General features: G+C 46.6%; 1 protein-coding gene across 1 annotated transcript in view; it reads right to left on the bottom strand.

The window, feature by feature from the left end:
• Positions 1-14,705, bottom strand: part of KDM2B (lysine demethylase 2B) — a 120,286-nt gene that overhangs the window by 13,668 nt on the left and 91,913 nt on the right. Inside the window, 1 exon segment of the mRNA XM_025473845.3 lies at positions 5,664-5,888. Within this exon segment, the coding sequence (XP_025329630.1) occupies positions 5,664-5,888 (225 nt within the window).

Here is a 14,705-nt window from a genome sequence, read left to right as displayed (position 1 = left end):
AAAAAAAAAAAAAGTCTCTGCCATCCTGAGCTTACAGTTTAGTGGAAGGAGGCAGACAAATGAACAACGGTGTATGTTGTGACAGGGGATATGGAGAAAAATACAGCCAGGAGGCCCAGGAGTGAGCAATGCCTGGCAATGCCCTGGAACCATGGAGGCCACAGGCAGCATCACACAGGAGGAAAGACCCATGGGGTGGGGGTGGGGGTGGGGAAACAAGGCTGCGCGTCACCAGCGCTATCACAGCACAGGCCCCACCACCTTTACAGGGAGGTCTGCGGGGTCAAAAGCACAGTCAGAGGAACACTAAGATGTTATCTGCCTTTTCCAACTATGTTGACATTTGCTCTGGTGAGTACAACTGCTGGCACTGGTCAGGGCAGCACAGAGTTTGTCACTGCCACACATTTGTGACAAAGATCACCAGGTTGCACCAAGAAAGGTCTTTGGCAAAGCAGAAAAAAACTAATTTTATTAAAACTTTGGCCCAAGAGTATATAACCTTTTAATTTAAAAAATTTTTTTATTTTAGTACGTATCCTTTGAACGTTCTGTATGACAAAATAGGAAGTACACATAAAGCACTATTGCTGCATACCAAAGGACGATGGTTATCTAAAGGAAAGGCACTCGTGACTAAGCTGTGATCTGACTTGGTTATTTTCTCCATAGAACATCATTCTACTTGACAGAATAACTGATTAAAAAGAAAATAAAAAGAGTATTGGTAGATTTCTCAAAGACCAAAATGAAATGAGCCAGTCACTTCCAGAAAAACGAATGTAAAGCATTTGTTATAAATGATAAAATTCAAAATTTAAAATAGAAATTAGAATTTTGGAAAACTTATATTAGTCACCATGAACTGGACAGCTTCCTTAAAGACTTAGCTCTCAGGAGACTGGTGGTAGTAGTGTTAACAAATGTGGTTATTACCCCCCCCCCCTTATTTTTTTACATTGTATAACACTGTGTGCCCATATTTGGAAAATCTGTATAACTCAGTGAGCCAGTATTTTTCAAATAACCAATGCATGATGTTGTAACATCATGCATGAGCAAATAAACTTTTCCAGGGGCAAGAAAGACTAATGAATTTTAATGTAACACTATGAAAAGTTCATTGATACAGTTTCAGATTCCACATTGCAACTAACCTTTAAGAAACTGTCACCTGTTGAGTACCAGCAGAGTATCAGAGATATCCACCACTACCTGAAAAGACTATGAAAATCCTCTCTCCCTTTTCCAACTACAGATCTGTGTGAAGCCAGTTTCCTCACATAGTTCTTCCAAAACAAGGTATTGCGACAGAATGCAGACACACACATAAATGAAAACGCAGGTCTTGTCTAATGAACCCACATAAAAGAAGAGATTCACAAAAATATAAAACAATGCATTCTTCCTAATCATTTTTATTTTGGAAGATGTAGTTATTTCTCATAAAAATGTTATTTTTGTTAACGTGTAGTGGGTTTATTTTTTCAAATGAATTCAAAGTATTTTTTAAACTTCCCCATTTTAATTTTGAATACAAGTAATAAAAATAAATAACCCATATAAACAAAGCTCTTCCAGGTACTCATAATTTTCAGGAGTTCTCAGGACCACGTTTGAGAACTGATGAATTAGACTATAAACACCTTGTGGACACTCACTCTTCCCCTTATGCACACCTCAGTACCTGGAATCCAGAGAAACATACTTTTTTTTTTTTTTACACTGAATTAGAAGAGCTTCAAATAAGATATATGCTCCACTAATAAGTGAAAAGTCTATAAAGTGGCTCAAATATTTGAATTCAAATAAATAGAATACTCAAGGCAAAAGAGCCATCATTTGTTCAACAAATACTTAATAAACATCGGCTAAAGCCTGAAGCAAGCAACCAAAGGGGGGCAACCGTAACGAGGAAGGCAGCTGCTCCCTCGAGCTGTTTCGGAGGCAGAACATGCTGACATCCTAGGAAGACATGGGAAAGTCATGTGCCAAGTGCAATGGGAAACAGCAAGTGGCTGATTTCTGGAGGACTCCCAGGAGAGGGTATTTGGGCTTCTATAGGCAGAGAGAAGTAGGGAGTAGGAATAGGAAAAAGGATCTCCAACCCAAGTGGAAAGGGACACAGAAGCAAGAGCCAGAGGAATTCAGCAACGGGGAGCACCTGGGGCAGAGGAGCACAGGAAGCCCAGAGCTGGGGGTACTGGGTGGGGAGCACCTGCTGGCCAGAAGATGATCTATGATGGAGTGGGCCAGGGTAGGGGACAGACTCTGAAATCGTCAGGCAGAACCACAGGCAAAGCCACTGCGTAGACTCAGGAGGGGAACCCAGGCCCAAGCCAGCAGGGAGACAGAGCTAGACAGTGTGAGGGATGAAGCTTTTCAAAGAGGAGCAAAGGGAAGGCTGATCATGGGGAGAGATCGATTGTGGGACATCAAGACAGAAGGGCCTGGAAAGGGAAGAGAGGTGGCTTGCATGTGCCAGAGGTGGGTAAACCATGGCAGGAAGAGCCACAACAAAGTGGAAAGGTTAGAAGAGTTAAGAAGGATGCTGAGGGTCAGGCCAAGTCTACACTGACTATAAGTTCCAGAAGCCCCATCAGGTTGGAGAAAGACATGCAAAAGTGAGGTTTCCTTCAATCAACAGTCACACTGTGGCAGACATTGAACTAGGCACCAGAGCTGCAAAGCACAGGTGACAGCAGAGACGGGTCCCACAGCTGGGCCTAGAACATGGGCAGGGGCAGAGCAAGGCTGAAGAGCAAGAGACAGCGCTGGGTCACGGCCCTGTGCCAGCTTTTAGGTGACACTGTTCTCAAGACCAACAGTCCCTATAGACAACCTCTCAAATCCTGACAGAATGCAGTGGGTCACGTGGACCCTCACTCCAGGGGGCAGGGGATATATATATATATATAGGCATGTTTAGAGACAACATTTCAAGAGGACTCCCACATTTCCTGAAACTCACTGAAATGACCTGGATACAAGTAACAAAAACACAAGCAATGAAACAAAAACTGTACAGCAGAGGAAGCAATCCACAGAGTGAAAAGACAACCTATGGAATGGAAGCAAATATTTAGAAACTGTGTATGTGATGAGGGGCTAATATGTGGAACACATGAAGAACTCCAACTCAACAAAAACAAAAACAACCCAAATTAAAAATGGACAAAGGACTTAAACAGATATTGCTCCAAAGAAGCCATGGCCAGCAAACATTTGAATGATGCTCACCATCAGCAATCATCAGGCAAGTGCAGATGAAAACCACATCAAAGTAACACCTCACATCCATTCGGGTAACCAGCATCAAAAAAAAAAAAAAACAGTAAATCACAAGTATTGGCAGGATGTAGAGAAAATGGAACCCTTGTGTACTGCTGGTGGGAATTTAAGGTGGAGCAACCTCTATGGAAAACAGTATGGTGATCCCCAAAACAATTAAAAATAGAGCTACTGGGGCACCAGGGTGGCTCAGTTGGGTTAGGGTTAGGTAAGCACCCGACTCTTGATTTCAGCTCAGGTCATGATCTCAGAGTCATAAGGTCAAGCCCCTAGACGATGGGTTCCACGTTTGCCACAGAGCCTGCTTGAGATTCTCTCCTCTTCCCATACTCATGTGCGCATATACACATATGATCTCTATCCCTCTCAAACAAATAAATAAAATCTTTTAAAAGGTAGAGGTACCATATGATCCAGCAATTCTACTTCTGGGTATATATCCAAAATAATTCAAAACAGGATCTCAAAGAGATGCTGGGCATCACCACCACCCCCCGCCCCATGTTCACAGCATCATTATTCATAAAGCCAAGAGGTGGAAGCAACTAATGTCCATCAAAAGAGGAACAGGTAAAGAAAATGTACCATATGCAAATGGTGGAATATCATTCATTCATTTTTTTTTTTAAGATTTTATTTATTTGAGGGATGCCTGGGTGGCTCAATGGTTGAGCATCTGCCTTCAGCTAGTGAGGGTTGTGATCCTGGGATCAAGTCCCACATTGGGCTCCCTGCATGGAGCCTGCTTCTGTCTCTGCCTGTGTCTCTGCCTCTCTCTGTGTCTCTCATGAATAAATAAATAAAATCTTAAAAAAAAAAAAAAGATTTTATTTATTTGAGAAAGACTGGAGCAAGGTGAAGGGCAGATGGAGAAACAGGCCACCTGCTGAGCCTGCCCCCAATGCACAGTTCCATCCCAAGACCCTGAGATCATGACCTGAGCTGAAAACAGACGCTTAACCCACTGAGCCACCCAGGTGCCCCTTATCAGTCTTCAAAAGAAGGAAATCCTGGCTGGGTCAGTTGGTAGAGTATGCAACTCCTTATCTTGGGATCATGAATTTAAGCCCCACGTTGGGCACAGAGTTTACTAATTAAAAAAAAAAAAAAAAAAAAAAAAGGAAATCCTGATCCCTGCTACAATACAGATGAACCTTGAGAAGGTTATGCTCAGTGAAATAAGCCAGTCGCAGGAGAAACACCACTTCTATGAGGTATCTAAAGCAGCCACCTCAGAAAGTAGAAAGGTGGTTGCCAGGGGCTGAGGGAGAGAAAATGGGGTTGTTCGATGGAGATAGGGTTTCCATTTGGCAAGATGAAAAGGCTCCAGAGATCAGCTTGCACAACAATGGGGGTATATGTAATATGACTGCACTCTGCACTGGACATTTGAAAATGGTTAAAATTCTGTTGTGTTTTTGACCATAATAAAAAAATCAAAAACCAAAAACCACTAAACTAAAACAAAAACTCACATAGTACGTGCAGAGGAAGAAGGGGAAAGTGACCCTGGGCTCAGAGGAGGAAAAGCACCCAAAGAGAAGGATGTGCCCCATGCCAGGCTGAGCCTTCGGAGGAGCTCACCCAGGAATCCTGTCCCTCCTGCCCAGCCTGCTTTCCCACAGGAGCAGAGATCACTGTTCCCACAGGGAGGACCTCGGGGCCTGGGAGCAGCACCCTGCGGAAAGGCAATGTGTGTGTTGGACAGACACACGGACTGAACCTGGGGCTGTGCCCAGTTGCCAGAGCCTGTGTGCACTGGCCCTGTCTTGGAGTGGGGCTGGGGCAGTGAGATAGCCAAGGGGCTGGCCGAGCTCTCTAGCAGCCTAGCTCCGAAGCACCATAAATCAATCCTCTTCATCTGGGGCAGCCCCCTCAGGAGGGGCACTGACCTTCCACCAGGACCTCTGACTTTGAAAGCAGGATAGGAAGGAAGGGAGGGCCTAGAACCATCATGAACTGGACCGTAAATGCTGGCAATGGGGTCACAGACAGGACAGGCTGACATCTTTAATGGCAGAGACTTCAAAGTACTCAGTCATCCAGGGAGGGAAGGAGTCTTTAACCCCAACAGCCTATGAAGAAAAAGGAGCCTGGTGCAGTAAGTATGCCCCCACATCCTGCAATGTGAAATCTGAAACAGCACTGGTCACAGTCCCTTTTCTCTCCACAAGAGAGCATCACTTAAAGGATTCTGCATCTGGAACATTCTCTTTAAGGGAGAGACCAGACAGACTAACAAGCAGAAAGACAAGCCAGGGAGGTGGGGTCTGGCTTCAGAGAGGGCCAGGGTGCAACCAGAGGAAGGCAGTGTGGCCACCCCTACTCTGCCCCCAGGGCATCTCTGGAGAGTTCATGCCCACCACACTCACCGCGATGCACTGTCGCATGATGCAGCTCTGCTTCATCCGCCCGGGGCCCCCGAACTTCTTCATGTCCTTGCAGAAGTGGCACTCTCCACACTCGGTCCGCAGGCAGGCCTCGCACTTGCGGCATCGCGTCCGGCGCCGGCGAGCTCCCGCCGTTGTCCGGTTGGCGGCCAACTTCACGGCAGAGGCTGGGCCCAGCTTCCCCTTGGGCCGACCTACCGCCCGGTTCTGCAGGAGAGCACACAGGACGGGTGAGATGGGCCACGGGCCTGGCCAGACCCCCAGTGTGGGGTGTCCAGAGCTGATCTGCTCAGGTCCCAACCCAAGGACCTCAGACGGTGACTTTATTTAAAAACAGGGCTTTTACAGAGGTGATCCAATTAAAGTTATTAGGGTGGGCCCTAATCCAATAGGACTGGTGTCCTCACGAAAGGGGAAATTTGGACACAGGCACAGAGAGAGTAAGTGTGGAGGTACAGGAAGGAGATGGCCATGTGACTGGAGTGTCTTTAAGCCAAGGAAGCTGGTAGCCACCAGAGGCTGGAAGAGACAAGGCATGATCCTCCCCTAGAGTCTTCAGAGAGAGGACAATCCTGTCAGCACCTTGATTTCAGACTTCTGGCCTTCAGAACTGTGAGAGAATAAGTTTCTGTTGTTTTAAGCGCCCCAGTTTTGGGTACTTCATCATGGCAGCCCCAGCAAGTGAACAGAGGACACCCTGCTTCTGAGAGCAAGTCCTGGTTCAAGACCCTTCCACGGCCACCACGTCTCAGCACAGGCCCCTGCCTGCCTCCAGCCAGGTTCTATTTCCCTGGAGAGGCCATACACAGCCACATGGAAGACTCTGTCCCCTCTGCCAGGAACACAAACTCCTTTCCTACTCCAGTTGGGTAAGACCTATTCAATTTGCAGGCCCCAGTCTTCTGACAGCCCTCCCTGGCCTGTGTTCGGCAGGGCACCTCCCACGGGCAGTATTTCTCAGGAGCCTTCACTTTGAGACAGAGAGCTCAGGAAGGCAGGTATCAAGACTATCTTGTCACCGCTATCCTCTAACAGGATGACCTGGCACATAGGATGTGCTCAATAAACCAAACAAACCCTGGCAGAATGAGACATTCACCCTAAGGAGCCTTGACTTCTGAGTTCTCTACATGGGCTCCAAATGCTTCACTCCCTGTGACTCTGAAGAAAGCAGAGAAAAGGACGATGAACGCAAGGGCAGTGCAAAACACAAAACCAAACCAGCCAGCCACAGGTCCTGCTCTCTGGGCCAGCAGCCTCAGAGCCCCTTGCAAACCAGGATCTGTGGGGGAGCTCCCAGGCCAGTTGCTGGAGGACACTGTCTGCTGAGGTCTCCAGTGTACAGGGACCGGCAGTGGGAGGGACCAGGGTGGTAGTGTGCTGCCTGAAGCATCTTTCCAAGTAACAGGAGTTTGCTGAAAAATGGTTCATTGATGAGGGAGACACACTCCTTACCCCAAAACTATCTGATCAAATTGGCATCTAATGCTTATAGACCCTTTGCAGCCAATTAATCTCAAGTCCAGTCCCAGCCTTTTACTTGCTTCCCACACTTGGATCCCTAACAAAATCCCCTCCTCTTCTCAGCTCGAGGGTCCAGAAATGTGGTGACTATGTATCACAACAGTGCAAAGGGTCCTCCCTCCAGAGACCCCTCCCCCCAACATCACAGGGGTTATCGAGATCACAGAACCACACCAGGAAGAAACACAGCCCACCTGTGAATAAAGCCTCGCCATTAACCATTTTTTCTGCAGTGCAGTGGTCCCTGCAGAGAGCTGAAAATCTCACACTCCATACCACCACCCCCCTTTGGTATTGACACCTAGGTGGATCCTTCCCTCAATTTATCTTCCTAGCAGCCTGCCAACACTCAAAGGAACTGCAAAGCATCTGAAGTGCTCACCTCAGGAAGCACTGCTACCCTGGACCTTTATCCCATTCAACTAGCTCTGAATTCCAGAGGAAAGGGAGACAGGAGACCTGGCTCCAGTGGCCTGTCAGTCCTCAAGACCCTACCCCGATCCCACTTCTCCCACAGAGCCACTCCACACTCAGGCCCATCCTCAGCTGTAGGGTGGCCTGGCCAGTGGCCGTGTTCCCAAGGAGGCCCATAGGTTGGTCTGTACACCACCAGCTGCGTCGGCAAAGGGACAGCTCCCACGCAAGCCACTCTCTTCCAGCAGTGAAGGTCTCACAGCCCCCTCCCACCAGTCCTTATGCTGCCCCCCAGTGAGATCTGGGGCACCTCTTGTCACACATAGGAGGAGCTTAGCAGTCCTTAACATCGGAAGTGGGATAAATTACATGCATCCATTCATGTCAGATACTGCTGCCAGATGAGTAGCTTAAAAAAAAAGTAGTTTTCAGAGCTTTTGGAGTTGAGAATGGTATGTAGGGGCCACGGGCCTGAACACTAAGCAGCTGACCGAAGTGCAGCAAATGTGCCAGGTGGAAGCAGCCGATGAGGAGGCTGACAACGACGGTGGATATTTACTGACTGCCTACAACTGTGATCATTCTATATATGATAGGACCTTATTTTCCCAACAATAACCCTGTGAGAGCCATCATTTCTCAGATGAAGAGACTGGACGTTAAGTGACTTGCCCTAGATAACAGAGCCAGCAGAGGATGAGCATACACCCAAAAAGTGCCTTGAACACCATAACCCAGAGCAGATGAGCAAGCGCAGCAGGGTGGGAGTCCACGGGACGGGAGCACACACCCCTGGAGTGCGTCCACGGTTCGTGCCCATAGCAGGACAGGTGCCGGAAAAAGGCACAGAGAAGCACATTCACTTTCAGCGAAATGGAAACCAAGAAGGCTTTTCCCTCTTTTCACAGCTCACGAATCCAATTTTACCCCTGTAGAGAGAGAGCACAGGTCCTAGAAGCAACTCACTCCTCCAATCCCTCAAACTGGCAACGACCTGGAGGATTCTAAGCCTCAAGTCTGGTACAGAGAGGGCAGTGCAGTCCAGCCTCCAAGGACAAGCCACAGATGAGGGGCTCAAACTCTGACCCGCACCCCCACTCCCAGAGCAGGAGAGTCTAAGGACTAGCTGCTTTGGTGAAGGACAGCAAAAAATTCCTAGAGTCCAAACACAACTCTCCTCCCACTCAGGAACGTCAGGTATAAATAGCCACTGGGTACCTCTGTTGTTACTGGCCACGAGGACACTGTCTCTCTGAAGTAAAACACTGGGGCGATCCAGGCAATGTCACAGAGCACATGTGCAACTATGAAACAAGCCTACCTTCCAGTGCTTTCTAAAGCATATTCCCACCCAGAGAAGCACTTTTCCCTCCTGGATCCCAATGGCAGCTTAGACATCCTGGAATATGACAGAGCAAATGACAGACAACATCCTGGAAGAGGTGTGAGAAAGCCCTGTTTCTGAAGACCTTGATTCAGGCCCTCTCTAGCTGGCTGCCAAGTCAAGCTAGAGAAGCCGCTGCTGCCTGCAGCCTCATGGCCAGCTTTTGTGGGAAGTGGGCGCCAGCAGGCTTGTCAGAAGTCAACTGAGCAACACTGGAAATGCAGGATCCTAAGACAGATCACCCAGAAAAATCAACAGGTGAGAAAGACACTGGAGGGTCTCTATTAAGGTAAACAAGCCAAAGCCCTATCATTCTGGCATGAAGCTTCTGTCCTAATCTCTTCTGCATGATATCTAAAGGTTCAAAACCCAATTCTTTTTTTTTTTTTTTTTTTTGGCACAGCGGTTTAGCGCCTGCCTTTGGCCCGGGGCGTGATCCTGGAGACCTGGGATCGAATTCCACGTCGGGCTCCCGGTGCATGGAGCCTGCTTTTCCCTCTGCCTGTGTCTCTGCCTCTCTCTCTGTGTGTGTCTCTCATGAATAAATAAATAAAAAATCTTTATTTTTTTTTAATTTTTATTTATTTATGATAGTCACACAGAGAGAGAGAGAGAGGCAGAGACATAGGCAGAGGGAGAAGCAGGCTCCATGCAGGGAGCCCGACGCAGAACTCGATCCTGGGTGTCCAGGATCACGCCCCGAGCTGAAGGCAGGCCCCAAACTGCTGAGCCACCCAGGGATCCCCTCAAAACCCAATTCTAAATTCCACTCTATCCTATCTTCACCTCTATTTGTTCAAGTAACCCAGAATGAGTCTTTGTTAATTTCAGCACGAACTATTCTTCTCAGCAAAAGGGAATGATGACATCCACTGACTTTCACTTACAAACCAGCCTTTTCAATCCCAAGGCTACTTGTTGATTAGATCAGCCCAGCTCCACCTGTTCAGGAAATCTACAGTCCACATGCGCTCCCCCCCACCCCGAAACCATAGTATTCCAGTATCTCTTCTCCACCAGCTACTCCTAAGCATCTTCCTTTAAGAGAACACTATGACTGCAGTTCTTTCATTCATTCCACAAATATTTATGGAGTGCTTCCTATACATCAGATACTCTTCTCCTGAATATTCATGGGCAGAACCTCTTTGATCCTTCATCTCTAAAACACTAGGATTAAAATTACTTGCAGTAACCTAAATCAATGAAAAGACATCCCATGTTCATGGACTGAAAAAAAAAAATATTGTCAGGATGGCAATACTCCCCAAACTGACCGATAAATTCAATGCAATCTCTATCAAAGTCCCAGCTGGTTTTCTGTAGAAATCAACAAGCCAATCCTGATATTCATGTGGAAATGACAGAGACCTGGAAAAGGCCACAAAGATCTTGAAAATGAAGAACAAGTTGGAGGCTTAGTACTTTCTGATCTCAAAGCTTACAACAAAGCTACAATAAACAAGACCATGTGGTACTGGCATAAGGACATACTGATCAATGGAACTGAGAGTCCAGAAATACACCCTTATAATATTTATGGCCAAACAATTTTCAATGACCAAGTGATTTTCAACAAGTGTGTTAAGACAACTTAGTAGTGGGAAAGAATAGTCTTTCCAACAAATGGTGCAGGGACATGCAAAAAGAATGAAGTTAAAAAAAAAAAAAAAAGAATTTCGTTGAACCCTTACCTCACACTGTATGCAAAAATTATCTCAAACGTGGATCAAAGACCTAAGTGTAAGAGCTAAAATTCTACCCTCTTAGAACATAAGGGTAAACCTTCATAACCTTGAATTAGGCAATGATTTCTTGAACATGACACCAAAAGCACAGGCAACAAAACAGATAAACTAGACTTCAAAACTAAAAACTTCTGTTTTTAGCTTAAAATGGGCACAATCAGGTGAAAAACCCAGAGAATGGGAGAACATATTGCAAATAATATATCTGGTAAGGGACTAGTACTTAGAATATATAAAGAACTCTAAGAACTAAACAAGGAAAAGACAAATATTCCAATTTGAAAATGGACAAAGGATTTAAAAAGGAATTTCTTCAAAAACATATATACAGGGGCACCTGAGTGGCTTAGTTGGTCAAGCCTCCAACTCTTGATTTCAGCTCAGGTCTCCATCTGAGGGTTGTGAGACTGAGCCTCATGGCAGGCTCTATGCTAGGTATGGAGGCTGCTTAAGATTCTCTTTCTTCCTCTCCCTCTGCCCCCCCCCTTCCAAAACAAAACAAAACAAAACCACAAAACCCCATGTATACAAATGGGGAATAAGCACATGAAAAGATACTCAACTTCAATAGCCAACAGAGCATGTAATCTGCACTGGAGACTCATTCATTAATGAGTCACACATTCACCCACCTGCCTACCCAAGTGTTTTCTGGCTGAGAACTATGTGTCAGATTCAATGCTAGGTGCTGGGACTACAGAGACGAGTAAGATGTGTTCCATACTCTCAAAGGCATTACAATCCAGGGGGAGAATGACAGACAACCATGTAAATGAAATGCAAGGTGATAGTGATGATGATAATGATATTAAAAGTAACACTTATTGACTCTTTTCAATATTTGTATCAGTAATCTCTAAAACAAATTCTCTCCATTCAGAAGTGAGGAAACAGCAGAGCAGAGTCAAGTCATCTGCCTAATGTCATATGGCCAGGGAACAAGAAGCCATGATACAAGCCTGGGCAGGGGCTCTAAAGCCTGAATCCTGGCGTGCGACCCAGAAGAAATGCCTCATCTCACTGGGAGGTGAGGTTGGGAAGAGGGTCACAGACACAGGAGGTGGTGACTAAGGGTCTTAAGGGAGAATAGGCCTATGCAGGCCAGGAATAGGGGTGGGGTAGGGAGGAGATATTCTAGTCAGAAGGAAGAGTAATAAGATAGAGATGTGAAACTACGTAACACATGCAGTAGCCTGATATGGCTACTGGAAGAGAGTCTTTGAGATGGCAGGAGCCTAATCCTCCAGGGCCTCATAGGGCACAGAAGTGGTGTCCCCTGTAAAGGGGAGGTAAAGGACTTTACATTCAGGAGCAACATGATCACATTCTGGCAAGTGTGTAAAAATTTTGGGGGGTAATAAGCAAGATGAAAGGCAGGGAGAGGAGATGAGTATACTACAGTAGCCCAGGTTGAAGATGATGAAGGCACACACACATGGGTTGACAAGGAGGGGATGATTCAGGAGATGTTTCAGAAGCAGACCCAAGAGGCTCCCTGAACATGGGGTACACAGGCGGGAAGTCCTGAAAAGCTCTGAGGTTTCTGGTTTCAGCAACAGAAGAACAAGGGGCTTAGGAGAGGGAGGAGAGAGAGATCAAAGACTCCATCGTGGACACACAAAATCTGAGGGGCCAATGGGACATTCAAGGAAGGTGGCCAGGAGGGAACACGGCCGGCCACAATCAGGAGTCAGCATCACATACCATCAAATTAGTGAAGTCCATGAGGTTGTCCAGGCAGAAAAGGCAGAGTGAAAAGGGGGTCCTAGACACTACTACATTCAAGACTACAAATATTCAAAGGCTAGTGTGAAAGACCAACCTGTGGAGGAACGGCCAGAAAGGCAGGCAGAACAGCAGGAGGTTGTGTCATTTCCCTGAACCAGGGAAGAGTTTCAAGAACGGACGACTGTCAAGATGAGTGAGAAAAACAGTGAAACATGGCTGCAGTTCCCAAGAAGCTACTCCCAACAGCAGCACACTGATACTTAGCCCCACAAGGGGTAGCCATCACCCCCCAAACAGTATGGAATTATTTTGTCATGCTAATGTTATATTCTACTGCATAACACAGATTTATCTCAACATTCATCTACTCCCAAATCTTTAGGCATAATGGACACTCCAGGAAAAGCTGGACTTTAACAGCAATGTGGGGTCCCTTAATACACACCTGTAGACTCCAGTGATGGCTTTGATTTGTTCATATACTAAGGGTAAGGAGCAAGAGAATAAAAACACAAGAGCTACCAGAAACCCAGGGTTTGGGATGACCTTTGGAGAACTTGAGGAAAGCTAAGGACCTTTTCCCAGAAAAATGCACACAGTCACAAACCTTTACATAAAATTTCAGGAAGGTTTATGGTTCTCAGTCTTAAATTTCAATAAGCTATAATGAGTAACACATTAGTTATGGGTACATAAACTTTTTTTTTTTAAGATTTTATTTGAGAAAAAGAGAGAGCATATACACAAGTGGGATGGAGGGACAAAGGAAAAGGGAGAAGCAGACTCCGCCCCATCCCCTGCCCCATGATGGGGACTTGATCCCAGGACCCTGAGATCAAGACCTGGGCTGAAAGCAGACACCCAAACGACTAAGCCACCCAGGCGCCCCAGCTGCATAAACTCCTGAGATACTTTCCTCTTCATTGTTTTCTAATTGTTTTTATTTTTTTTAAACAGACAATAATCACTTTTATTTCATTATTATATTTTAAGTAGGCTCCACAGCTGGCATGAAGCCCAAGGCAGGGCCTGAACTCATGACCCTGAGATCAAGACCTGAGTTGATATCAAGAGTCAGATGCTAAACCCACTGAGCCCCCCCAGATGCCTCAACAATCACTTTTGTTGGGAGAAAAAAAAAAAAAAAGGAACAAAGCTATTTTCATTTCAAGGTTTAAAAAACAATGAAAAACAAAATGCAACAAGAATTCTCATGAACAGCCCTTCTTTAAGGGGTATCTCCTCAAACTGAAAACAGCTAAACAATTTTCTGACACATCCTGCACTGTGAAGCAAATGGAAGTCCACAGGAGACAGCCTACCCAGGAGTGAGCACTGGCAAAGAGCATGCAAGGGGTCTCCTCCCCGCTGCTGCTGCCACCGCCGCTGCTGCTGCTGCCGCTGCTGCCGCCACCGCCGCCACCACCACCCACTGGCTCCCATCCCACACTGGGAGCAGAGAAAACCTAGGCTGCAGTGGGAAGGAGGGGGCAGACAGGCCTAAGGAAGTGCTTCCCAGGTAAGGACAAGAGACACCGGCCTCAAGTGGGGACAAGAGACATGCACAGAATTTTAGAGTAGAACAGGTAAAATTCTGATGAGGGGTGGTGGTAAGGGGCTAGGTGCAGTTGCTGGGGGTAACTGGGGATTAGTTACTTTCCAATAGGGCCTCCACTGGTCACTTAACAGCAGTTAAGCACACCTGCATACTCATACTCCAAGACTGGCACCCCTCCATGAAGGATACTTCACGGAAGAGTGGGGTCTAGAGCCCAGAGACTCACTCTCCCGTGGACATCACAAGTGCTTCTGAGATCCTTAGAGGAAGCCACTGTTATCAGGCCCGAGAAATCCTGAGGCTGGGGAAACTAGTGAGGAAGGGAAGGAGGAGGCAAGGGGCCCTGAGCCATAGCCTGGAGCTTCCGCAAATGCAGGGTCCTTTGCTAACAACCACCGTCTCTATTGGGAATATGGGAAAAACCTGCTGCCCGTTGACCTGCCTTAGGAGTCATCTCAATACACCTGAGTGGAACTCATCATCTTAAGGTGAACCTCAAGAACTTGACTGACAGCTCCAGAAGTGCCACACAGTGCTGACTGCTGAGTGGAGGAGGAATGTAATGTGGCTACAGGGAGTACAGGTCTTCTCCTGATGGAACTCTCTCACAGGAGTGGCAGACCTGAAAACGTGTTTTTTAGCCCAGAGACACATGAAGTCTTGTCTCA

The sequence above is a fragment of the Canis lupus genome, chromosome 26, assembly GCF_003254725.2.
Source record: "Canis lupus dingo isolate Sandy chromosome 26, ASM325472v2, whole genome shotgun sequence".
NCBI classification, from domain to species: domain Eukaryota; kingdom Metazoa; phylum Chordata; class Mammalia; order Carnivora; family Canidae; genus Canis; species Canis lupus.
The sequence above is the reverse complement of the archived record's forward strand: the minus strand, read 5'-3'. Positions and strand labels throughout refer to the sequence as shown.